At 47.0% G+C, this 26,855-nt stretch overlaps 3 protein-coding genes across 5 annotated transcripts; all 3 read left to right on the plus strand.

Annotated features, from left to right (window-relative positions):
- Window positions 1-104: 104 nt before the first annotated feature.
- On the plus strand, window positions 105-3,440 carry LOC101073190 (leukocyte elastase inhibitor-like). Of its 3 annotated transcripts, XM_029831874.1 has the most exons (10): window positions 105-253; window positions 402-583; window positions 1,074-1,214; window positions 1,352-1,469; window positions 1,539-1,681; window positions 2,202-2,279; window positions 2,473-2,562; window positions 2,635-2,815; window positions 2,901-2,996; window positions 3,073-3,440. In XM_029831874.1, the coding sequence occupies exons 2-10, from the start codon at window positions 407-409 to the stop codon at window positions 3,132-3,134; spliced, it is 1,086 nt and encodes a 361-aa protein (XP_029687734.1). In that variant the 5' UTR covers window positions 105-253; window positions 402-406; the 3' UTR covers window positions 3,135-3,440. The 3 variants fall into 3 exon arrangements, with proteins under 3 accessions (XP_029687734.1, XP_029687732.1, XP_029687733.1); XM_029831872.1 differs by having other exon boundaries at window positions 2,901-3,127; XM_029831873.1 differs by lacking the exon at window positions 105-253 and having other exon boundaries at window positions 407-583; window positions 2,901-3,440.
- A 472-nt stretch (window positions 3,441-3,912) lies between these two features.
- On the plus strand, window positions 3,913-7,207 carry LOC115248286 (leukocyte elastase inhibitor-like). The gene is made up of 9 exons (XM_029831881.1): window positions 3,913-4,072; window positions 4,221-4,402; window positions 4,885-5,025; window positions 5,160-5,277; window positions 5,347-5,489; window positions 5,902-5,979; window positions 6,553-6,642; window positions 6,715-6,895; window positions 6,981-7,207. Exons 2-9 carry the CDS (start codon window positions 4,226-4,228, stop codon window positions 7,205-7,207), a joined length of 1,155 nt encoding a protein of 384 aa, XP_029687741.1. The 5' UTR covers window positions 3,913-4,072; window positions 4,221-4,225.
- A 3,135-nt stretch (window positions 7,208-10,342) lies between these two features.
- Window positions 10,343-12,869, plus strand: LOC115248283 (GPI mannosyltransferase 1-like). Its single transcript, XM_029831869.1, has 8 exons — window positions 10,343-10,761; window positions 11,128-11,301; window positions 11,409-11,529; window positions 11,606-11,855; window positions 11,995-12,098; window positions 12,203-12,357; window positions 12,438-12,539; window positions 12,660-12,869. Exons 1-8 carry the CDS (start codon window positions 10,591-10,593, stop codon window positions 12,816-12,818), a joined length of 1,236 nt encoding a protein of 411 aa, XP_029687729.1. The 5' UTR covers window positions 10,343-10,590; the 3' UTR covers window positions 12,819-12,869.
- Window positions 12,870-26,855: the final 13,986 nt, after the last annotated feature.

Raw genomic sequence — 26,855 nt, forward strand, 5'->3', positions numbered from 1 at the left:
CACAGCGGCTGTCTGCTAATAAAGCAAAGGATGCTGGGTAAAATCAAGATAGCGCCCGCCAGTGTTTTCTTCTTCTCCTTCTACGTCTTTTTCTTCTTCTTTTTTAAAATCTACCGCCATGACGGGAGACGTCATCGATCCGACCACGCCCACTTCAAAAGTCGCATCCCTGGGAAAAAACTAAAGTGACGCCGCGTCTTCCTGACACGGTTCAGTAGCAGAACACTCCTCATCCTCCTGCAGACAAGTACAGGTAAGTTGGTGATTTGGAAACTTACAGGACAGTTTCTACTGAAAGCGATATATTCTCTGTTTCTCCAGTGGTCGAGCCTGTTTAGTTCGTAGGAATTCTTGTGCCTTCATTTCGTAGAACAACTAATGGACACTCCCTTTGTGTTCAGGAAATATGGCAGCACCATCTCCTCTCTGCAAGGCCAACACCTCCTTCTCCCTGGCTCTGTTCAGAAAGCTGAGTGATAATGACACCACTGCAAACATCTTCTACTCTCCCTTCAGCATCTCCTCAGCTCTGGCTATGGTGCTGCTGGGGGCCCGAGGCAACACGGCTGCACAGATGTCAGAGGTACACCACTCAAACCCTGCAGCTGTGGACAAAACTAGCAGCAGCAATCCAGGTTACCACACAGGGTCAAACCTGGGGCTTTCTTATGCTCAAATGCTAAAGTGACGCCACACCTTAGGACATCTGTGTGCTGCAAATGAAGGCGTTGCAGGGGCAGAGCAGGTCTCTGTGCTGGGTGAGGTGTGACTTCTGGCAGATTCCTGACTGAACATGTCACCTGAGTGAGGGAGGCCTCGCCCCCCCCCCCCCCCCCCCCCCACGCTCTGCAAGCTACTGTTGTGACATGTGATTTTTGCTTGTGCAGAATACAGTAAACTGGATGATCGGTCTGAGGATTTAAAGGGAAATTGACTTCTGTTCTTCATCACTTGTTGCTCTAAACTGGATATGGAACCAAACAGTTGTTGGGGATTCAGTTATTTGAACAATTCTACATTCATATTAAAACATTTTCAAGGTTATGTGTTGGTGGGACTGTGTGTCTCCACAGAGCTTGAAAACGAAAGGTCTGGAGGACGACGTCCACGTCAGCTTCAGCCAGCTGCTGAACGAGCTCCACAAGGAAAATGCTCCGTACGCCCTCAGCGTTGCCAACAGACTGTACGGGGAACAGTCCTACCAGTTTGTTGAGGTGTGTGGGGCAGCCTGAAAGGCTGTAGTTTATTGTGTGGATGATGGAGCACAACCAGGCAGCTGATTGGCTGCAGAGGTATTGAAGAAGAGAATGCTCTTGTTTGATAGAAAGTGTAACTGTTTTGGTGCTTCCAGGATTTCTTAGGAAGCACCAAGAAGCACTACAGAGCAGAGCTGGAGTCTGTGGATTTCCGTGCTGCAGCAGAGACGTCACGCAGCAACATCAACAGCTGGGTGGAGAAACAAACAGAGGGTGGGTTTATGCACTCTCGTATATCTGAGTCACACTACAAATATAAAACATCCTCAAACTGTCCTGTAGGTAAAATTAAGGATCTTCTGGCAAAGGGGATTGTGACCGGTGACACCAGGTTGGTGCTGGTCAACGCCATCTACTTCAAAGGCAACTGGAACAAACAGTTCAAGGAAAAAGCCACCAGAGATGCAACATTTCACATCTCCAAGGTAACCGTGTTCAAGTAGTGCCAACAGCTGTGTGGACTGAAACAGCAGTCAGGCACAAGTACAGTATTTAATCTGTGGTTATTTGCCAATAAAAGAGCAAATGTTTCAGACTTGTTTGATTCAGGCACCTTTACTTTTCCAGTTTGTGTTACAAGACTCACAACTGTTACATGTAATTCATCCACTTCTGCAGTGATACCAAATCTAAATTTAATATTCCTTCATGTGATGATAGCAGCAACAGCAATAATCCAGATGTCTTCCTCCTAATATTTCTGTTGTGTTGGGTGTGGAGATGGTTCTGTTCTGCTGTTGTGTATTCATGATACTCGGTAATGACACAAGACAGGATTGATAAAGTTGTCACATGATATTTTATTCCACAATCGGTTACATTTCCCGAAAATTAAAACTTTTCCTCTTAATTGCTTGGGGGTAATAGAGTGCCCACATTTTGTCATGTTATAAGCACAAATGTATTTTACTGGGTTTTTCTTTTCTTACACGCTCTTTTCTACAGAACTCCTCCAAGCCGGTGAAAATGATGCACCAGTCATCCAAGTTCCCCTTTACATTTATCCCTGAGGCCACCTGTCAGGTAGGCAATTCAGAAAAAACTGTCAATAAATACAGTAAAATGATTTGTTAGTAGAGGAAGTTAAGCAGGTTTTCAATAATTGAATGTATAAGATTCTGGTTATAACTGTATCTTTCACATATTGACAGAGAGTGTTTGTTGTCTTTAGGACACAAACTGAGCAGATTTAAGGTTTTCTCTGTCCCCTGGACAGGTCCTGGAGCTGCCTTATGTTGGAAAGGAGCTCAGTATGCTGATCTTTCTCCCCAATCAAATGGAGGACAGCACCACAGGCCTTGAGAAGGTGGGACACTCAAGCGTTCTGTTGGACATAAAAGTTAAGCTTAATGGATAAATGATTCATGTCCACTCTCAGCTGGAGAAGCTGCTGACCTATGACAACTTCATGGAGTGGACTCGTCCAGACATGATGGATGTAGTCAAAGTCCAGGTGGGTCTGCCACGGTTCAAGATGGAGGAGAAATGTAACATGAAGAACATCCTGGTCAGCATGGGCATGGTGGATGCCTTTGATGTAGCCGCGAGCGACTTCTCTGGTAGGAGACTTTCTCCAAAGAGCCTTTTCAGAAGAGACAAGCCATCATATTAATGGGAAATATTCTCTTTCCCTCTGACTGACAGGCATGTCTCCAGCCAATGACCTGGTCCTGTCAGAAGTGATTCACAAAGCTTTTGTGGAAGTCAATGAGGAGGGAACTGAGGCTGCTGCTGCCACTGGTGCTGTCTTCACTTTGCACTGTGCAGTATTCCCTCAGAATTTCTATGCAGACCATCCTTTCCTCTTCTTCATCAGACACAACCCCTCCAGGAACATTCTGTTTGCTGGTAGATATTGCTCTCCTGAGTGACCACTGAACCTTGAGGATGGTGGTGAACCACCTGTGCAGAGGTTTTATCTGCTTTATCTGCAGACTCCATTCCTGTTATCATGCTTCAGTAAATATGTCTTTGTCTTTGTGCCTTCTGGACCTTTTGATTGTTGCACTACTGGCATTTTGCACTGATATTGAGAAACAAATTCATTTAATTTACATCTGGTGTCCCTCTGTCAATAAAAGTCAGTCCTTTTATTGACTTGCTAACATTATTTCAAGGGTTTGTAATAATCACAGATGTGTAACACGGCCTTTAAACCTAAAAATAAAGACATGGAAAAGCTTCTACAGGCTAATGTGTGATGAGATGCATCTAGAGCGTCGCAGGTGTTCGGCTGGATCCCAGGTGAGAGCAGCTGGTGAGATCAGCCTGCATACGATTAAATTTTTCCTGTTTGTAATGTGTTTTATGATTGGGTAAATAATGTTAATAAAATAAAAAGTGATATTGTTATTTAACACCACACTTAAAAATTAACAAAATAAACGCTTGACGTTTATTTCAATGTCGATTCATTGATTGCATATCGATAAAGTATTTTCGGACCGCCTCGGCTTCCGTAGTTTAGTCATTGACAATAGTTGTGGACATAAACAGAGCAGGAATAACATGAAATTGTGGCCAGGTGGCAAATGAAATATCTTGATGTTATAAAAATTCTACTATACACAGCGGCTGTCTGCTAATAAAGCAAAGGATGCTGGGTAAAATCAAGATAGCGCCCGCCAGTGTTTTCTTCTTCTTCTACGTCTTTTTCTTCTTCTTTTTTAAAATCTACCGCCATGACGGGAGACGTCATCGATCCGACCACGCCCACTTCGAAAGTCGCATCCCTGGGAAAAAACTAAAGTGACGCCGCGTCTTCCTGACACGGTTCAGTAGCAGAACACTCCTCATCCTCCTGCAGACAAGTACAGGTAAGTTGGTGATTTGGAAACTTACAGGACAGTTTCTACTGAAAGCGATATATTCTCTGTTTCTCCAGTGGTCGAGCCTGTTTAGTTCGTAGGAATTCTTGTGCCTTCATTTCGTAGAACAACTAATGGACACTCCCTTTGTGTTCAGGAAATATGGCAGCACCATCTCCTCTCTGCAAGGCCAACACCTCCTTCTCCCTGGCTCTGTTCAGAAAGCTGAGTGATAATGACACCACTGCAAACATCTTCTACTCTCCCTTCAGCATCTCCTCAGCTCTGGCTATGGTGCTGCTGGGGGCCCGAGGCAACACGGCTGCACAGATGTCAGAGGTACACCACTCAAACCCTGCAGCTGTGGACAAAACTAGCAGCAGCAATCCAGGTTACCACACAGGGTCAAACCTGGGGCTTTTTTATACTCAAATGCTAAAGTGACGCCACACCTTAGGACATCTGTGTGCTGCAAATGAAGGCGTTGCAGAGGCAGAGCAGGTCTCTGTGCTGGGTGAGGTGTGGCTTCTGGTAGATTTCTGACTGAACATGACACCGGAATGAGGGAGGCCTCGCCCCCCCCCACCCCACGCTCTGCAAGCTACTGTTGTGACATGTGATTTTTGCTTGTGCAGAATACAGTAAACTAGATGATCAGTATCAGGATTTAAAGGGAAATTGACTTCTGTTCTTCATCACTTGTGGCTCTAAACTGGATATGGAACCAAACAGTTGTTGGGGATTCAGTTATTTGAACAATTCTACATTCATATTAAAACATTTTCAAGGTTATGTGTTGGTGGGACTGTGTGTCTCCACAGAGCTTGAAAACGAAAGGTCTGGAGGACGACGTCCACGTCAGCTTCAGCCAGCTGCTGAACGAGCTCCACAAAGAAAATGCTCCGTACGCCCTCAGCGTTGCCAACAGACTGTACGGGGAACAGTCCTACCAGTTTGTTGAGGTGTGTGGGGCAGCCTGAAAGGCTGTAGTTTATTGTGTGGATGATGGAGCACAACCAGGCAGCTGATTGGCTGCAGAGGTATTGAAGAGAATGCTCTTGTTTGATAGAAAGTGTAACTGTTTTGGTGCTTCCAGGATTTCTTAGGAAGCACCAAGAAGCACTACAGAGCAGAGCTGGAGTCTGTGGATTTCCGTGCTGCAGCAGAGACGTCACGCAGCAACATCAACAGCTGGGTGGAGAAACAAACAGAGGGTGGGTTTATGCACTCTCGTATATCTGAGTCACGCTACAAATATAAAACATCCTCAAACTGTCCTGTAGGTAAAATTAAGGATCTTCTGGCAAAGGGGATTGTGACCGGTGACACCAGGTTGGTGCTGGTCAACGCCATCTACTTCAAAGGCAACTGGGACAAGCAGTTCAAGGAGAACACAACCAGAGATGCAACTTTTCACATCTCCAAGGTAACCGTGGTCAAGTAGTGCCACCAGCTGTGTGGAATGAAACAGCAGTCAGGCACAAGTACAGTATTTAATCTGTGGTTATTTGCCATTAAAAGAGGAAATGTTTCAGACTTGTTTGATTCAGGCACCTTTACTTTTCCAGTTTGTGTTACGACACTCAGAACTGTGACATGTAATTCATCCACTTCTGCATATTATCATTCCTGTCAACATTTGTGCAGGAAATGCTGGAAAAGTGTAGAAAAGAGTCAGAATTTCTCCTGAATTCAAACTATTTTTACCAGATGTTCACATTTTTAAATGTTATTTAAGGGATATGTCGGAAAACTTGTATCGGAGTCTTGGGGAAAATACTTTCTTAATTTCTTTGCAGCAGCATTAATTTAAAAGCTTTACACACTCTTTTTGACAGAATTCCACCAAGCCGGTGAAAATGATGCAACAGACATCCGAGTTCCCCTTTACATTTATCCGTGAAGCCAACTGCCAGGTAATTTATTCAGGAAAATGATCAATTAATGCAGTCAGTGAATTGTTACTGAATGACGTTGAGCAGGATTATAATGTTTGAACTTATAAGATTGTGGTTGTAAGCAGGCATGTGGGAACCAATTTAATAACTTCTACACCAAACTAATAAAACTATATCGCCAAAATAGACAATAATATACTGGCTTATGTTATAGCGTATATTATAGTTGTCACTGATGTTCAGTGCCTGTAGCACATTTAAGAAGCAGCTGGTTTTAGACACATTAGTATCAAGCTCAACACATGTTTGCTGAGCTTATTTTATCAACATAACATATTTAACGTGCTTAATATTTTGCGGGTGCACAAATGAATATAAGGAGATGAAAAGTTTCTGCGTAGATTAAGGATTGGTACAGGCAGTGTCGGCGAGCAGCGCCATCTTCTGTTCATGAGGGGTACTGCAGCAGCCCCAGCACTCCCTTCACGCGCCCTGAGTTATAACTGTATCATTCACATAATAATAGAGAGTGTTTGTTGTGTTTGGGACACAAATTGAGCAGATTTAAGGTTTTCTCTGTCTGCTGGACAGGTCCTGGAGCTGCCTTATGTTGGAAAGGAGCTCAGTATGCTGATCTTTCTCCCCAAACAAATAGAGGACAGCACCACAGGCCTTGAGAAGGTGGGACACTCAAACGTTCTGTTGGACATAAAAGTTAAGCTTAATGGATAAATGATTCATGTCCACTCTCAGCTGGAGAAGCTGCTGACCTATGACAACTTCATGGAGTGGACTCGTCCAGAAATGATGAAGGAGGTAGAAGTCCAGGTGGGTCTGCCACGGTTCAAGATGGAGGAGAAATGTAACATGAAGAACATCCTGGTCAGCATGGGCATGGTGGATGCCTTTAATGAAGCTGCGAGCGACTTCTCTGGTAGGAGACTTTCTCCAAAGAGCCTTTTCAGAAGAGACAAACCATCATATTAATGGGAAATATTCTCTTTCCCTCTGACTGACAGGCATGTCTCCAGCCAATGACCTGGTCCTGTCAGAAGTGATTCACAAAGCTTTTGTGGAAGTCAATGAGGAGGGAACTGAGGCTGCTGCTGCCACTGGTGCTGTCTTCACTTTGCTCTGTGCAGTATTCCCTCAGAATTTCTATGCAGACCATCCTTTCCTCTTCTTCATCAGACACAACCCCTCCAGGAACATTCTGTTTGCTGGTAGATATTGCTCTCCTGAGTGACCACTGAACCTTTAGGATGGTGGTGAACCACCTGTGCAGAGGTTTTATCTGCTTTATCTGCAGACTCCATTCCTGTTATCATGCTTCAGTAAATACGTCTTTGTCTTTGTGCCTTCTGGACCTTTTGATTGTTGCACTACTGGCATTTTGCACTGATATTGAGAAACAAATTCATTTAATTTACATCTGGTGTGCCTCTGCCAATAAAAGTCAGTCCTTTTATTGACTTGCTAACATTATTTCAAGGGTTTGTAATAATCACAGATGTGTAACACGGGCTTTAAACCTAAAAATAAAGACATAGAAAAGCTTCTACAGGCTATTGTGTGATGAGATGCATCTAGAGCGTCGCAGGTGTTCGGCTGGATCGCAGGTGAGAGCAGCTGTCTGCCTGGCAGGACAGGAAACCCTGCTGGATTTTGGCCCTCTGACCCCGGGTCTTCAGCCTGCTACGATCATCTTCTGCTTGTGTCTGTTATATTTTCCTTTTCCTGGGCAGACAACTCGGAGCTCAACCTTACTAAGGATGGGGCCTAAGTCACGTCATACATTTATTGACACTAGTGGGTATAACAGCAGGAAGCTCATTGAACTTATGACTGAGGCAACTGAGACTTTCCTCCAGATTTATGGTTATACATCAAAGGATACTGGGTAAAATCAGGATGCATCAACTTTAAACATTTTCTTTTTCCTATTTTGAAAATGACAAAGTCAGGAGGTGATGCCACCTATCTTCTGAATGCACCTTCAATATAATGAATGTAAATAATGTGATGTGTTATAGTACAGAGGAAATAAGCAGATGTGGTTCTAAAAGAATAAATAACCATGCTGCACTAACATATCAGCTCTGAGTAACCAACAGTGTGTTTTGCAATGATTCAAGGTGATATAAGAGATGCCAACTACATAACCAACCCGCATCAATTTACACAAGAACGAACCCTGGGAATTATTGGGGTTCTTATTATTTCTTGTTTTTGTATTATTAGAGGTTCCTTCGAAAAGGACGACAAGGACACTGCCACTAGGACCCCTCTCCCAGCAGACCACCAACCCATCACACTATCATCTACCGCCGTCTACACAGCCCTCAGCCGGATCAACCCACGCAAGGCTGCTGGTCCTGATGGCATCCCTGGACGTGTGCTCAGGGCATGCGCAGAACAGCTCGCCGGGATTTTTACGGACATCTTCAATCTGTCCCTCGCCCACGCAGTGGTCCCGTCTTGCTTCAAGGCCACAACTATCGTCCCAGTTCCGAAGCATTCCAGACCGACCTGCCTCAATGACTACCGCCCGGTAGCACTCACCCCCATCATTATGAAGTGCTTCGAGCGGCTGGTCCTGGCTCACCTGAAGGACTGCCTCCCAACCACACTCGATCCACACCAGTTTGCCTACCGCAGCAACAGGAGCATAGATGATGCAGTCTCCATAGCACTGCACTCTGTGCTCACACACCTGGACAACACGAACACTTATGCACGATTGCTGACTTCAGCTCAGCTTTCAACACCGTCGTCCCCTCCAAGCTGATCACCAAACTTGGAGACCTGGGCATCAACCCCTCCCTCTGCAACTGGACTCTGGACTTCCTGACCGACAGACCACAGCATGTTAGGTCAGGTCACAGCCGCTCCACCACCATCACACTCAGCACCGGTGTGCCACAAGGCTGTGTGCTGAGCCCGTTCCTCTACTCTCTATTCACCCACGACTGCAGACCTGTACATGGATCCAACTCCATCATCAAGTTTGCAGACGACACAACGGTGATCGGTCTCATCAGCAACAATGACGAGACAGCCTACAGAGAGGAGGTAGAGCGCCTGACCACATGGTGCGCTAACAATAACTTGGTCCTCAACACCAGCAAGACCAAGGAGCTCATCGTGGACTTCAGGAAGGCAAGAGGAGGCACACAGGACCCCATCCACATCAACGGGATGGCCGTCGAGCGTGTCTCCAGCTTCAAGTTCCTGGGGACCCACATCTCAGAGGACCTGTCCTGGACCACAAACACCTCCAGCATCATCAAGAAGGCTCACCAGCGCCTCTTCTTCCTGAGGACACTGAGGAAGAACCAGCTATCCTCGGCTGTCCTGGTGAACTTTGTGAACTTCGCTGTGCGATAGAAAGCATCCTGACCAACTGCGTGTCAGTCTGGTATGGAAGCTGCACTATCGCTGAGCACAAGGCCTTGCAGAGGGTGGTGAAAACTGCCCAACGCATCACAAGGACTACACTCCCTGCCATCGGAGATGTCCAGAGGAAGCGCTGCCTGCATCGAGCACGCAGCATACTCAAGGACTCCTCCCACCCCGCCCACAGACTATTTTCCCTCCTGCCCTCTGGGAGGCGCTACAGAACCCTCAGGACTCGGACCTGTAGACTGAGGAACAGCTTCTTCCCCAGAGCGGTGTCCCTGTTGAACTCCTGCTGACCCTTACACACTCCACACCTCACTACACTACAGCAGTTTACACAACAACTCACTAGCTTAGTAACCAATGTAGCTACTGTTTAAACCTGTCCTGCGCACTCATGCACTTTATCATCTGTATCTGTATACACGTAATTTATAATTTGCACATCTCCTCTATCTTATGTAAATAGCTAAATAGCTCCTGCACTTATAGTCCAAGGCATTTAATGTAAACACCATCTGTAAAATATGTTTATAGCACAACCCGGTAAACAATTGTAAAATAACCGCCATACTGTATTTATTAAGTTATTATCCTCACTTGCTGCTTCTTTTGCACTTCTGGTTAGATGCTAAACTGCATTTTGTTGCTCTGTACCTGTACATGTGCAATAACAATAAAGTTGAATCTAATCTAATCTGAATCTAATAAATTCTATAAATCAACGTCTGTCATCGTGGCTGTGGGGAGCCTCGAGAAGCTGCTGGCCAATGACAACCTCATGGAGTGGACTCGCCCAGGACGATGGAGGAGAAACGATCCATGAAGGAGGTCCTGGTCAGCCTGGTGGATGCCTTTGATTAGGCGACTTGTCTTTTAATTCACATCCAGAACGACAGGTGGCGATAAAACGCTTTTAATGTGAAAGGAGAACGAAGAAGAAGAGCGACCTTCCGACCTGAAGGTGGCAGTACTGCAACGTCACGGATGCAAACTGCCCTTAAAAATCCAATGAAGAAGAAGAACTTCCGCGTTACTTCCTTGTTTGGATTGAAATTTGTCTATTCCCCAGAACTTTTTGAAAGAAAAAGTTGCATTTTCAATCCGAATTGGCCGTAGATATTAGAAGAGGAGATAAAATAAATGGGCGATACGGTTGAACCTTTGCTTGTTAAAATCGACAAAATGAGCTAGCTAACTAGGGTATATATCACCCCTGCCTGGTTACTGATGGAAGAGATAATAACCAAGTTCACCGGGAAACGTGTCCTTTTCCCAGCTGCCTTCGCGATCCGACTGGCCCTGGTGGTTTATGGAGACTACCAGGACAGGAGCATGGAAGTGAAATACACTGACATCGACTATCATGTCTTTACAGATGCTGCAAGGTTCATCTCTGAGGTACACAAACCACTGTTCAACTAGCAGCTAGCTGGCACATATTTGTTCTAAACTTTCAAAAATGAAAAAAAAACAAGCCCTGGTTCACTCTTTTAATGTCCTTTACCAATATAGTTACACCATAACACAATCTCCGATGACGATGTTAGATATAAATGTCTAATATTAAATTGACTCTTGCTTTTGTCTGTTTATTGCGCAACATTCCTTAAAGAAAACCAAAGTTGCTCCGTTTTCACCAACTCCAACAATAAAATCTCCCTTTTTTATGTTTGAATCGACGCAAAAAAGTTATTCACTGTTATATATTTGGAACAATGTGACCCAGTACCCACGTGCACTGTACTTTTTACAAATTCTCCCCAGGGCAGATCTCCGTATACCCGGTCCACCTACCGTTACACGCCTCTCCTGGGATGGATGCTCCTTCCTAACGTTTACCTCAGCGTGGTGACCGGGAAGATCCTCTTCATTGCATGTGATGTGCTGTCAGGGCTGCTCATTTACAGAATCCTCCGTCTGAGAGGTCTGAGCTCACAGGTACATGAGGTCACCGGTCTCATCAAGCATTTTCAGTGTTCAGCAGGTCACTTTACACATTGTAAATGAAGCCAGAGCTACTTTTAAATGAGCTAATGTATGTTCAGACTGCATGCCGTGTTTGCTCCCTGTGGCTCCTGAACCCGCTGCCCATGGGAGTGTCCAGTCGAGGGAATGCCGAGTCCATTATGGCAGCATTGGTGCTCGCAACGCTACTGTGTCTGAATGGTATGTTTTAAGCTGCCAAATGAATGTCTAACAGGATCAAGAGCTATAAACTCATTTAGTGATATTTTTGTGACAGCTAAGCATCTGCTGTGGGCAGCGTTCCTGTTCGGCCTCTCGGTCCACGTGAAGATCTATCCCATTACTTATGCTTTGCCCATTGCTCTATCGCTGCGGGCCCCTGAGGATGCATCCAAGGGTTGCACGAAGACGTCAAAGTGGAGGAGCTTGGCTGCTTTTACTGGGAGCTTCCTCAACAGAGAGCTGCTCCTGTTTGCAGGCGTATCTGCTGGAGTGTTCTTTGTGCTCACAGCGCTCTTCTACTACATGTAAGCTTGTTGTCATTGGATCTTTGTTGCCGGTAAAGTCCTCAGGGTCTACATGACTTATATTAATATTTTAGACTACATATATTTATTTCTCATAGACAAAAGGATCTTAATGAAAATGCTGTGACTCCTTTGTTAGGTATGGTTGGGAGTTTCTCCACGAGACCTATTTGTATCATCTCACCAGAAGAGACACCCGACACAACTTCTCTCCCTACTTCTATATGCTGTACCTGAGCGCAGGTATTCATTCCACACAGCCGTAGCTCATCAGCAGGTCCCGTAGTTTCCTCTTCTGTGTTCAACGTGGGAGCTGACCAGAGCAAATTCTTGGTTTGTTGCTCCAGACAGCAGGTGGAGCTTTTGTTTGGGCCTGGCGGCGTTCCTCCCGCAGCTCCTCCTGCTGCTGGTGACCTCCTGGAGCTTTTACTCTGATCTGGCCTTCTGCTGCTTCCTGCACACTTCCATCTTTGTCTCTTTCAACAAAGTCTGCACTTCACAGGTGTGTAAAATGAAGATCAGACTCGAGGACCTCAGGTTTGTACGGTAGTAACACGCACGGTGCTGTCCATCTTTCCACAGTACTTCCTGTGGTACCTGTGCCTCCTGCCTCTGCTCATCCCTTACCTGAGTCTGTCAGTGAAACAGGGAGTTGCTCTGCTCCTCCTCTGGTTTGCTGGACAGGTAATTTAACAACCTCATATCACTTTTGCTTATTAGCATCATAACCATGTGCCAGTAATTATTGTGCTGGCGTTTAGATGGTTTCAGACACTATGTTTCTTATTTTCTCTCTATTTTCAGGGTATCTGGCTGGTTCCTGCCTACTTCCTGGAGTTTGAAGGCTATAACACCTTCCTGCTTATCTGGTTATCTGGTTTGCTCTACCTGATCATCAATTCCTTTGTCCTAATTCAGATAATACGCCACTACAAGCCCCCTCAGAGACTAAAGGTTGAATAGCATTTCAACTGAAGCTGAAGTATAAAGCAATAAAGTGTATATTTCCTTAAATGTGTTTATTTTTGCACGGAGCAGAGCCACATTTTCTTGTCTTCTGTGAAATGTGAAACCATTTGATTCAGTTCTGACGCCATTGAGCGAAACACACAAAACCCTCAGTGAGTCACGCAGGACAGAAAAATGCCGATTGGCTGTTTTCCGCCGTGGAATGTTGATGACTATTGCACCTGTGACACCAACACACACGGTTTTCATTTCTCTGTTTACACTCAGGAACAAAATAGTGACTAGATGAGACATTCCCTTGAGTAAGCATCTAACTCTAAACACACCATTTTCAAAACCTCAAAAATGTGGACAATGGGGAAGCAATCCAGTCTGAATCGCGTCATATCTCTAACCCACCCTGTATGGTCCAAGTATCTGCATTGGCCATTTGGAATTTGGCACCAATTGTGGATTATGCCTCTGGATTTGGCTGTGATATGGTAATTATTGCAATCAGGGCGAGAAAGTAACAATTTCATTAAACAATCCATCGTGTTCCTGGGCTGCAGTTCGCGGTTGTAGCCAGCAGGAGGCAGAATTTCTTCACAATCGAGACTTTGGAGCCGTAATTAACAGAAATGCACTATAAACACCGCTGTTTCTCTTTCTAATCCAACACATAACTCAGAAATGTTTGTGGAAACACGCTGTGCTGTGTGTCTGGGCGCAGCTTTTCTGATCAACATTCGGGGTCAGTAGTTGTTTGTGGAGACGCTGTTGAGGGCGTTTGCATATTTGAGCCTGGTCAGCTGTGGCTGGCAGATCTGCTGTTTGGATCACTCGCTTGCACCCAGTCACCTCTCATCCTGTTAGTCTCCCTGGTCTACAAATAAGTTTTCACTGGAACTCTAGAGTTATGAGTTGTATTTCTTCTACAACGTGGCCCCTCCACACCTCCAAGACAATAACAAGTCAGTGAACAAATGCTACATTCAACAGGACGATGGAGCTTTTGTTGGGTTTCTTGGACAGAAAACGTGATTATTTTAGGTTAAACTTTGGCCCCTTGTCTCCTCCAGTGCAGGGTTGTGAGGCGTTCACACACTTTTAACGGTCTCCAGTATTGTTTCACACAACCCTAAACTCTTTGGTCACAATGAATGAAAGCAGTATATTTAAAATGACAGTTATGTGTTGGTGGTGCAACAAAATCTAACGAGGAAAATCACATGAAACAAGGACACATGAATGACCAGATTTAAATCTAAGATTAATAGATTTACATTCATTATTGCCATATTCATCTTATGCTTATTGCTTCGTCAGCACAATACTTGACAGTTACATTAGTAAAAGGAATTCTAAAGGTGATGATGAGGATTTCAAAGACATAAAGTCAAATAAAGACATTATATCTGTGTGTTTTGTTTGAGGGCCTTTGGAGGCCAAAACTCTTTTTATTGGCCTTTGAACCCAGTTAACATTGTGCCTATAAGTTTAAATATTATATATGCTGCAGTAAATTAAACACACCTTTCACTTTAGTTAATGATAATAATGGTTTTACAGCAAAATGTATGAAATGTTCTGTGATTTAAAGAAAATGCGGAATTGGATTTATTAAAAATATATATAGCTTAGATATATGAATTCTCCTTTTTTGAACTTTTATGAATATATATTTAATGAATAAATGTTCCTGTTGTTCTGTATTAAAGCTCCAGTATTATTACTGTATGTATTAATGGACGAAGGTTTTGATCATTTAATGTAATTTAAAACAACAATACAGAAGGAAAAGTGAACTTTATTGTTCATTGGTGGGGGGGTTGCGTGACTCTCTTCCATATGCTTAATAGGGTGTGTATATAAGCATGATAATGCACGTGCACGTCTGTGACAGACCCTCCAGGGTTTTACTCATTGTGTTACCTCAAGATATGTGGAGAGGAGAGGCAAATGCTGTGTGTGTGTGTGTGTGTGGTGTGTGTGTGTGTGTGTGTGTGTGTGTGTGTGTGTGTGTGTGTGTGTGTGTGTGTGTGTGTGTGTGTGTGTGTGTGTGTGTGTGAGACAGATAGAAAGACAGAGTGGGTGTGACCAATCAGGGCAAATGGTGTGCAGATAAGCAAGACTGGGGTATGAACAGTCACGCAACATTGCATGGTATAGGATTATAGGTCTTGGTTCACACACACATGCACGCACACATGCGCACGCACCCACACATGCACGCACACATGCGCACGCACCCACACATGCACACACATACGTACAGCTGTCAACAAGCATCAAACACTGTGCTTACAGTCTTCTCGCCCAGAGCATCTCCTCCTCTGATGATGGGATCTGTTCTTTTCTCATGTTCTCCAACTCCCCCCCCCCCCCCCTTTTGTTTCTCGCCTCCGTGTGCAGAACAAGTGTCGTGCAGATGGCGTGATAGAAGGTCACGTGCGTGCTGATGAACATTAAACATTGAGCTTCCTTCATTCACACTGCTGCCCTCTTTGTTTTCACTTCAGCAGCCATGAAACCGCAGCGAGATGATTGTGAAGCAGCATTTGGGGAAATGGGAACGATACTGGCGGGCGTAGCTGCCGCTCAAACATCTGCGCATGGTGGCCACCTTACAGAATCCATAACACTGGAAGCGTGTGACGCGCTTGTCCAATCGCAGGTCAACACATTCTTCATCCCATTCTAAAGAAAAACCAGTGGTTTGTGGTTGAGAACTACAAGCGAAGGAGGAAGTTCCATCTTTGTTTGCTAATTAACAGGAATAAAGCAGGTTCCTCTTGGAGAACGTGGACGCACAAACCATCACGGCCCTCTGATCTGCAGCTGGCTGCAGAGTGGAATAAACACATTAATGAGTTTAAGCAAAGTGGAACAAGAAGAAGTTAGAGAAGTTAGCGTGTTTTCAAACCCTTCCAAATATTCTCACATGGTTTCCAGGAGCTTTCCTGTGGGCAGCTTGGATGTTCTCCCTGTGGGTTCTCCCAGGTACTCTGATCTGGCCTCAGGTGTGGGTGAGAGGGTGAATGGGCCCAGCTGGAGTGCATCAGCCTGTCCAGCTGGGACAATAATCGACCCGTCTCACCGCCAACGGGACAGACAGCAGGTGGAAGGTCAGCGAGCAGGACGACCCCCGAGTGAGGAACAAGGAACCACCGCGGCGGTTGAGTCGCGCGCATGTTCAGTCATTTATTATCCTTTTGTTTAGTTATTCGAGAAGCTCAGATTCAGAATTTCTTTCAGTTCAGCTTCTTGTTTTTGTGTTAAGATCCAAATGAAAAGAGCTCCCAGATTAAGGAGGGGCGGATACTGAGCATCAGTGTTTTAACCATGTGGTGGAGCGGAGGTCAAGCTTCAACCGGAGGTCAGCAGCTCTCGTGTCTCTGTCTGGTCTCCTCTGTCCACGGCCTGCACTCCCACCACAGACAGCCCACAGACAGGCACCGTAGCAACAGATGCTCTGCATCCTGAGGATTTATCATGAATCAGAAGGGAGACTTTAGGCTATAAAGGGAAAAATTCAGAAGCTACTGAGGAGCCAAATATGTGAGGAGGACAGCCGACCAATGAGCGATGACGTTAGTGGAGCGGTACAACTATTAGAATTATTATAAAGGAAACAAATCAACGTCACGACGCCTGTAGGCCGTCTGTAACCCTTCATAGATTCAAGTGTTGAGCTTTTCTCATCTTTTCTGGGCGCTGAGAGGAGAAAAAAAAACCACCACACCCCCAATGTCCATACAAAGAAAAGTATTTTCTTTAATAGATAAGATTCATTTGCAAAAACCACGTAGAAACATTTGAAGTCACTGCATATGTACACTGTGTTTGCTACCTTGCAGCTACGTCCTCCATGAGACAAATCTGACATTTTTTTCTCTTTTAAAACAAATATTTTTAAAAAAAAGGTAGCAAGAAAAGTTGACTTAAATCAGAGGAACAGAAAAGCCTTCAAAACTAAACTTTTTAAATTATGCATTTTTCGCTTCTTACAATAAATACGGAGCTTCAAACATTTATTGAAATGAACACACACAGAGAGAAATCAAGACTAAATCCAGGAACAGTGACACATGTACATTTGTGCGTGTCGACTCAAATAAAAAAACTTTTCTGGCAAGGCTGAACTTTAACTGAAAACTACTCCCAGTAGTGCAATTTAGAAACTACCACAATAGCTTCAATCAACTCAATTAATTTGGTGCTTTGACTTAATTTGTGCAAAAACAAAATACTGAGTGTGACGACAAGGCCCGATGGCGTCAGCCAACACAGGAAGTGGAGATGTGTGGCCAGACGGGTTGAAATGCTGTTGCCATAGACACGGATCCAGACGACACATGAACGTCCACGTAAACGACACTAATCTGTATTATTTGTACTTTCGTTACCTAAAAATAGGGAGGTCTCATATGCGCCGAAAGAAAGGAGAAAAAAAAAAGAAAAAAACATAATAAAGTACGCCGCCTCCTGTTGTCATGGAAACCACTTTAGTTTCCTCAGGTTTGGTTTTGTGTGTAATCGGTAATATCCTGCAGTGGTGGGATCACTTAGTGCCGGTTGGACCTGGGATCTGGGAGAAAAGTCTGTTCTCGTTTCATAAATAAACCTTTTTTTTCCAACACACTCTGACAGCCGCGCACATCTCGACCATCGGATCGATCGGCGAACAGCGTCGCGTTACTCCGCGATTCTGCGATTCGTCTGATGAACCATCGAGAGCGTTCAGGCTAATTCCCAACACAAACCGTCAGGGTTCAAGCTCCAAGCAGTCCCTGCACGTGCACGTGGCTATAAGAGGCATAGAAAACAATGGAGGCAGTCATGGAAAAAAAGGTAGATCACTTAAAGCATTAAAACATGCAAACTGCAAACAAAGGGGCTCGTCCCTTTAGCCGCTGGAACTCTGAAGCCAGTAGTAGCTGTGCCTCATCTCCTGTGTAGTAACAAGGTACACCTTTACAGCAAACTCTTCCTTCCTGTCACAAACGTTGGGCGTGCACGAGACGTAAAGAACCAACAAGAGTGTTCGAGACTGAGCTCGCCTCAATCCAAAAGTGCTTGGAACCGTCTACGAAGCTAAATCCTCCATCCCCCAGAGGGACGCAAGCAGTTCTTTTGATTGTCACAGCACTAGAACCTGAGCCGTGTTTGTGCTCTCTTCATTAAACAGAAGGGACTGAAAAGTTCCTGGAAAGCGCTTCGGAACCCCCAGGGGAAGGGGGAAGGGGGGGGGGGGGGGGGGGCAAGCGATCATCTGCTGCGGCGGTCACCTTCACGGCATATAACGTAGGGACTGGACTTGTGGGGTCCCTGTGCTCATCACGCAGGGCATAATGTTCCGCGGGGCGACCATCATGGACTGGCTCATGTTTTGGGCGCTCTCGGACCACGGGGGCGAGTCCATGGGCTCCCGTTTGATTGCATGGATCAGGGCCGTGCCCTTTGAACTCATAGGCGGCGTGTTTGTTGTAGTCCTGGTGCGCGTACGCCTTGTGAGGCTCTTGGGCGAAGACGTGCGAGTCCATGAGGTTGATAGGCTGGTTGCTGCATAGAGAGTCCGAGTGGGAGAGCCGCTGGGGGCTGAAGTGGGCGTCGCCGCCCAGCTCTTTGTCACACTTCAGCAGACGTCCGTTCACGTGGCCGCCGACTGCATAGTTCTGGTAGTTGTTGTTGTAGGGGGGGCTGATTCCCGCCTTGCCCCGCTGGCAGGGCGAGTACTGCGGGTCGTAGTAATCTCCTCCGACTTGAGATGGAGGGCCGGAGGTTTGAGCGTACCCGCCGTTGCAGTAGCGCCGCTTCCAGCGCCTCTGGGTCGCGACCGGCCCAGGCTCTCCCGTACACGTCGCAGCCGTTCTCAGAGTCCGAGTCGTGCTCCACCTTAATGGGCGGCATCTCGGGGACGGGATGGCCAGTCGTAGCATTCGCCGTAGCCGTTCTCGTTCTTTACCAGGTCGATGCAGTAGACGTCCGGATCCGAGGGAATCTGGACCGTTCCCGTAGAGTTTGGAGACAAACACCTCGCCGCCTCTGCCGCCGTACGGTTTTCCCATAATGAACCTGCTCTGTTCAGACGGTTAGACGGGACGTATCCAACTCCCTGACCCGCTCTGAGGGGGCCGGAGTTTGGCCGCAGAGGCCAGCCACCACCCAGGCCCGGGGTGACGCCTTTATGGGGAGCCATGGAAGTCTTGCAGTAATTGAAGTGGCTCCTCCTGGCTGTAGTAATCATCAGGGCGGTACTTGAGGTTGTCTTGGAGAGTGGGGGTCCAGGGTGTGTGATGGCCGCGCTGGGACGCACCAGGGGAGGGACAGGACAGGAGCAGAGGGTCTGCAACATCGCCCATCCCCCGCCGCCGCCGCCGCCACCGAAGGGGTGTCTGTGGAGAGTTCCCCGTGCTTTCTGTGAGGGGGGGCAAAGGGGTGAGAAGAGAAACAGGAGAGGTCAGTCGGGAATCTAGAGCTAAGACCTTAAATACGCAGCGGCGCCGAACACGAGACGGCCTCTGGAAAGGAAAAAGGAGGTCCAATCAGATGCGCAAACATCAACTGGGTGACTCAAACGTGAAGGGTTCCCTCCTCGCCACAGAGAGAGAACAGAGATAGCTGCAACCTGACTCATCTTTTCCAACCGTTTCAAAACAGGATCCACAGGCAGGACCTGGTGGTGGCGGTCGCCCTCTTTCACTGCTTCTGTTGGGCAACTTTTGCTGTCCGCAGCGTTTCAGCTGCTTTAAACTTCCTGTCAAATGTAATATTACTGACACGACCCTCTAATCAGCCCTCGCCTCAGGGGTAACGGGGTCCCCACCTAGACAGAGGCGCTGGTTTTATTTAAAAAATGAAAATCAGAAACGGGCGTTCGTTATTAATGTGTGCTGGGTGCTGCTGCCAGGGAGCGGACAGCAGGGGGGGTGGAAGGCCTCTGCTTCATGGCTTCGGCTCAGAGCTTTGACTTAATGATGCGCGAAGCAGACGGAGGACTCATCCAAACTTCTAATGGGCCACAGGTACGTGTTCCAAAGGCTGCTGGCTGACAATTAAGGGTGAAGCTTTTGCTGCAACTTTGGACAAAAATGACTAAAAGAAATGAACAACATTAACATTAGCAACATCCCAAAGGCATCGGCCTGAGCCTGAGGTGCGATTTTGGCTCCGGCTTACACGGAAAGTGTAAATAACGCGCGTACATCCCATAAGAATAGCATATGTTTGAACAACTGCGCTTCCAGGGCCTCATACTTTCTACATTTCAATAACCCTTCAGCTCGAGTGCTGCTGTGAATGTTTCCCCTCACCCGTGATCCAGAGCAGAGATGAACCCTCCTCCTCCTCCTCCTCCTCCTCCTCCCTTGTTCTTTCCACGCAGTAACATGTTCTTCATTTTCATCTCGGTGATGGAGGGCAGCAGGAGGGGAACCGCGACGCAGAACAGAGCCAGCTGAGGGGGCATCGGCGCCCCGGAGGCTGACTTCTTTTTTTGGCCGTGCAGGAATTTCAGTCGACCCTGGAACTGCATCGTCTGTGAGGGAGGAAGAAGAAGAAGTTAGAGTCAAATCGCCCTGTGTTTCCGTTTCCCTCGTGCACAAACCTGAGAAATATAACAGGGAATCGCACAAACACACGTCTAGAACTCCACGCTGGTGCTGCTTTTTCAATTCGAGCAGTTGCCTCGTGAGCAAGTGTGTTAAATTACAACTGCCGCAAACCTGCTGACATTTAAGGAAAACAGATTATTCTATTACTTTCTCACTGTCGGGCCTACGAGGGTCTAGAATGTCTCTTTAAAGCCACATTGGACCGGTGACGGTGAACTCTGCTGACCCCGACGGTACAGTTGGCCCAAAGCAGACTGCTCAGAACCCTCAGACACGATCCAGGCTGCTATTCTGGTGCGGTCAGGCACCCGGTTCCTTCATCGTGCTCGTGTGTGACGCAGCCAACAACGGCCGATTCTGCATCATTCACTCAGGCACCGTCGCTGTTTAAAGGAGGTTTGCTTTGACGTGTCGGAGGCTCTCACCAAAAATCCAGAAGTGCTGTCCAGGAGGCATCGGACTCGGGCAATGAAGGACCTGTTGAGGAAGCCTGACAGTTCTGGTGGAATCCCACCGGCTTCTGTAGAATGGAACAAGTTGCTCACAACGTAGTCCTCTCCTACAGAAGGAACACAACAAAGCCAGATTAGCGAGGGATGCGATAAATCATCCTTCAGCCTGTGTCCAGCAGCACATCAGTGACCCACCGGTCCCTCCAGCTAGCTGGCTGTCCTGGTGCGTTGATGAGGCCTGGTTTTGAGGAGGACACATGGCCCAGTGCAGCTGGCGCCTGAACTCCTGACGGTCATCGATGTGGATGTAGTCAAACACGTTCTGATGCATCACGTCGGTCTGTGAGGACCAAAGATGAGGGAGCATGTTAAATCAGAGCGTACCACCGCGACGCTGCGTATCTGGACCGCTGCGTATCAACAGGTAGGAGAGATTCCTGCCGCGGGATTCCCAAGGCCTGCCTCAACCTCCCGCCCTCACGGAGCACACGCACGCGCGCACGCACGCACGTGGGCCTTAATGTGCACACAAAGTCAACAGAAGTCATTGAAAACATCCAAACACAAATGGACGTCCGCACATGTAAGGAGAATTAACCAGTACAATGCCAGTCTACCAACAGCTGTGGGGCCAGTGAGGGCAGCTGTGTTTGTCAAACATCGCGTGACACCAGCTCCCTGAACAGCAGTCCGGCCCAGCACACACACCCGCACACACACACACACACACACACATTCAGCTGGGTTCCAGGCTGCTCTCATCATGCCTCATCTCTTTTCCAGCAATAGCTTTGCTTCTGTCATTCCATGACAGATTCCTCACTAAAATGTTTCAGCCTTCTCCCCTTCCCTCCGCTGCCCCTCCCTGCAGCTCCCATCCATGATTTCCATACTGGTGGCACGCGAGGGTTTTTGATCGCTTGCCTCAGAAAACACGATCTGTTCCACAGTCTTCAGCGGCTGCTTAGCCCTGTGGTTTGCTTCCCTACTGGCAGGAGTGGAGGCAGACAGGCGGATCGAATGACTATTGTTTATGTTTCTTGTAAAAAACACGCAGAGGAAACGCGACGGAGGAAAAAAACAGAGAATAAGTGATATTTTCAGCGGCCTTCAAAGGCTGTTGCTCCATGAAGAGATGGGATCAAAGGCCAACATTTGATGCTTTTTCTTTTTTGCAGTGTTTTTATGTGGTGTTGCTTAATTAAGTCTACTTTTTGATTTTGGTTCAGCCGTGTATTATGATGCACATCTTTTCGGCTACAATTGCGGGTTTCAAGTTATGCGACATGTTTTCAAGGCTTGAAAGAGAAAAGAATCGTTTGATCAGCCTCTTAAAGGAAAACGGTCGTCAGCCAGTTTGCCTCCTATTTTTGTACAGAAGTCATGAGGTCACTGAGATGTGCGTGATGTCGTATTAACGTACGCACACACTGCACTCTTCCTGACTGTTGGTACCATCCGTGAGTAAAGAGCGGCTGCATATAGCCACAAGGGAAGAGGGAAACCAAAGCGTTAGCTTATTATCATACACACACACATGGACAAACATGCCGGTTAAAGATGGAACGGAAAGAAATATAAAAAGGACGCAAGGGATGCGTAAGGGACCAAAGGGAAACCCTTGCAGAAAACTAGTGGAAATGTGGTTTGGATGAAAAGCTTTTTTTATTAGAAAAACACACCTCAGATGTTCAACTCACCTGATGGAATCCCAGATAGTCCACGATGGTGGAGGAGGCATAGAAGACCATCCCATCACTGCTCACCACCAAGGCGAAGCCTGTCAGGGACTGCACAGAAGCAGAAACACGGAGGAATAAGTGTGGATCAAAGCACTGGCTTCAGATGCAAATAGAGATGATGACTGCAACACCTGCAGCTCATCTGTGCATCCCTGCACATTGTCTAAATGATTGTTTCTAATATGGAGGGGAAAAGACTGACTTCCCAAACCTCTATGTAAGCCAAGAAAACAGTAAAAACTGGGGCAAGGACGCGAATAACGGAGCCCTTGAAAGGCAACGAGAAGCAGATGTTTATGGGTTTGAGGGGGCCAAATAAAACTTACTGATTTGTAATGCAAAATATTGCTTTGAAAGACATTTAAATGACTATTTTGTGGCGGAATTCGATGTCTCTGCCCATTTGCTCCACTTTAAACTTGTGAATTTTTGTTGAGTTGCAGACTCTCATAAGGGAGTCGTGCTTTTGGTTCGCAATATCAAATATGCTGCTTGGAAACACAGGAACTCGTCTTGTTCCCGCTTCCCTTCTCTACTCACATCCACACATTGTATTTGGCCAACAGAGCTTAGAGTTACAACCAAGTGTCGATCAAAAAGAGCCGTCATACATGGCTCCAATCAAATGATTGGGGGGCGCACAGATGGAGATGGAAGCAAGAGTGTGAGAGAAGAAAAGAGCACAGGAAGGAGAGCGAGGGCCTTCCACCAGTGTGTGTGTGTGTGTGTGTGGTGTGTGTGTGTGTGCGTGTGCAGCGCAGCTTGTGATAGCGTGACAACTGCAAGGCCACTTGACTTGCGTGACTGCTGCTGCCAGAGTCTGTCACCTCTATTTTACTGCGAGACTACGCAGGTCTGTCCTGGTGTGCGTGCAGGCGTGTGTGTGCGTTGGTCTCGTGCTCTCACATCGGCGGTTCCTGTGTTTCCCTCTTTCACTCCCTCAGAACACTGATCTGATTGCCTTTGCTTACAGTGTCATGCTGCGCCGAGCTCTCGGCTCAAACACAACAAAGCACACCCTGCCGGCGAAGGCGGCCGGTGGGCTTTAGCCTCAGCAGCACGCCGTGGCGAAGCGGCGGCGTGCCAGGAAAATAGCAGCTCACGATATAACGATGCAAATCAGACACTAGCACGACGAGGAGAAATGTTTTCCAGCCTCGGTTCCATCTGGGTGCAGCATGCTGGGACAATATCGAAGCATTTATGAGAAGAGCGTCTTACTTCCCGTCCAGAAGTTTCATAACAACAATGTCATTAAATGGGAATCTTTACTGTAGTGAAAACATGTGTCTCGGGACCTTTGTCGCTCTATAAAGAAAACGTAGTCCGCGCAGGCTTTGGTTTGTCCGCACAGATATAAAACGGGATCTTAAATGGAACAGGTTCGTCGATAGGTCCCGACACCTGCGGCCCGACATTCAGAAGATTAAATCTCTTCATTTGCTCTCATGCTACTTTAAATATCGGAGGTTTCTGGCAGGCATCACGTGCGACCCAGAGCGACATACGTCCCTGGTGAACAGAGAAAACGTCCACATTTACGGCGCCACACCTGTTGGAATCCAACTGCCCGTCGACTATTTCCAAAGGGAAAAGGAAAACCAACTAGAATAATGAATTTAATAACTACAATAACTCGTCTTTGTTTGTAAAAGAAGCCCCAATTATTAAAAAAACAAGCATAATAAGCTCCTGTTTCTGACTAATATGAAGCAGGAAAAAGGAAGAAAATCCTCCACATATTGGCTGCACTCCACAAGTGCTGTTTAGGTATGTTTTCTCCATTCACATTTCCTTCTGTGCTTTGAATTCTGAAGCCTTTAGGTAATGGAAACAAGCACACCTGCTGTTGGCCGCCTGCAGCACACTATCTGCATCTATTACACTCCTGGCTCCCATAACCACCCCTGGGACACTAAAAGCTTTGACTTACAAATCTTAAGAGGTGCTTTGCACGCAGAGCCCAAAATAAAATAACGGTCTATTGGATTTGGAAGAGCGGAGGGCGGGGGGGAGTTCTGGGGCAGCCTTGCATCATTGTTTCGACAGTTTCTTTGGATTTCTTTTTTTTTGCATCTGTCTCGCTGTCAGGATGAGATGAAAGCACAGATGATGAGGTCATGACAAACACCGAACCCTCCTGACCCCTGGAACGCAGCCACATCCTCCACATGCATCCTGAGCTTAGATAATATGATCTTCAATAGATTGAATTATATTTGAGGGGGAAAAGGGGGGAAATCTGCCAATAAACGAAGCACATTAACAATCAGAAACACATTAAAGAATCCATCATGTGTTCACTTTAGTCTTGGGGCATTGCTGTGTTGCCGTTGGAGACGAGAGAATACAGTAAAAAGTTCTGCCTTATTTCCTCCTAAATTCTCACCAAGTTTCAGCTGTGAAGACGCGATCGAGGAAAACAGTGGAGCACAATCATATATGGGTCCGCTTCCTCCCCGTGAGGCCCGGGTGCAGGTCGAGTCACGCAACGGGAGGCAGCACATCACTACGGTCAATCTAACCTTTTGTTTACCGGCCCGACACGTTAACAGAAGCATCGTTGCTTCAGCTCGGCTCCCTATGGCCGAACACGCACGTAGCGCTGGCTGTCGCCGTGATGCGACGTGACTTTTCAAACATCACCATCCCTCACTGGAGCATTTTACGCCGTTTTTCACAGAATCTGGCAACTTAGCCATGCAAAGACTTAAAATCTTGATGATCTGCCTCATTCAATGTATGAAATAAACCTTATGAAACAGTTTTTGAGGCATGTGGCGACTCTAATTAACGCTGACAAGCTTTATGTGCTCTTCTCGCGCTCTCCCGCTCGCTGTCACACGTAGCGACGCAGTCAGAAACACACACTGATAACTGGCAACGAGGGTCCACCTCCTTCAACGGTTCTCACACTCTTATGTCACGCAACACCACAGCCCTGCAGAGGAGGACGGGAAGCGCGCGCACGCACACGCACGTCTCGGCTCACAAAGATCCAACCGCGGAGGAAATGACATGATAATAATGATTCTAATATTACTACAACAGCATGCAAGGATTTACATCCACTCGTCCGGTGTTGAAGTTTACAAAGCAAACGGCTTCTTACCTCCAGGAGGAGGCTGCTTTCATTCACGGCGCCGCCCAGAGGAAGGCTCTCTTTCCTCTGATCAGGGTTGGAGGCTGCAGGGCTGCTGATGTGCTTCCTGGAGGTCTTGTCGTGGTTCACTGCAGGACATAAAGTTCAATATATAATGGCAGTGAGGCTAATGGTGGGAGTGTGTGGCAGACATTTCTACTATGGTAGAAGACTGGAGGATTTAATGACAGGATGGGATCAACCATCACTAATCGATGAAACCAGCTTTGTCTATGCAGAAGGAACTCCTTCTTCAATGGAAATTGCCGAGACGGTGGCCCCCGCTCATATTTGACGATACACCTCCCAAAGTAAACTTATAGTCCATCGACCTCCACGCATACATTCGTTGGCTGAGCTTACTGCCGTGCTAGTGCGCATGCATGTAATTAGCCTATAAGATAGTGGCGTGCGGAACTGTCACATGTGCATTGCGTGTTGCAGGCATGTTTGCGTGTTTCTCTTGTGGGTGTGCTGTCAGGGGGCATGTGGCTTACTCCAAGAGATCAGCCCTGCGCTCCGTCACTCACTGTAGCGAGCACAGATTAGTCACGCGACGCACGCACAGACACCACCTCATTATAAGAACGAATACGTGCATCTTCCGATGCTTCATATAGCCCCCGCTCACAGAAATAGGCCCCGTTTGGCTTCGCTCCCCCCTCGCCCAATAGCCCTCGACCATCTCCCGCCCCCTGCAATAGCCCTCGACCATCTCCTGCCCCCTACAATAGCCCTCGACCACCTCCTGCCCCTGCAATAGCCCTCGACATCTCCTCCCCCATCAACCCCCCCATCCTTCAACATTGCAAAGAGATCAACAACTATTTGCGCGGTGCTCCAGGTTCTACCTGTTGCCACTGCTGCACAAAACAACGTCCTGACAGGACGCCACGCCGGACGCCACACCGGGCGCCCCGCCGGGCGCCACGCCGGACGCCACACCGGGCGCCCCGCCGGGCGCCACGCCGGGCGCCACACCGGCCGCCACGCCGGGCGCCACGCAGACCACTGTAGATCCAAACACAAATGCTGTAAACCCACCAGGCTGTTGTAAGGATGAGCAGAGGGAAATGAATCCAATAAGCTTCTTTCTTCTC

This window comes from Takifugu rubripes, unplaced genomic scaffold (assembly GCF_901000725.2).
Source record: "Takifugu rubripes unplaced genomic scaffold, fTakRub1.2, whole genome shotgun sequence".
Classification (NCBI taxonomy): domain Eukaryota; kingdom Metazoa; phylum Chordata; class Actinopteri; order Tetraodontiformes; family Tetraodontidae; genus Takifugu; species Takifugu rubripes.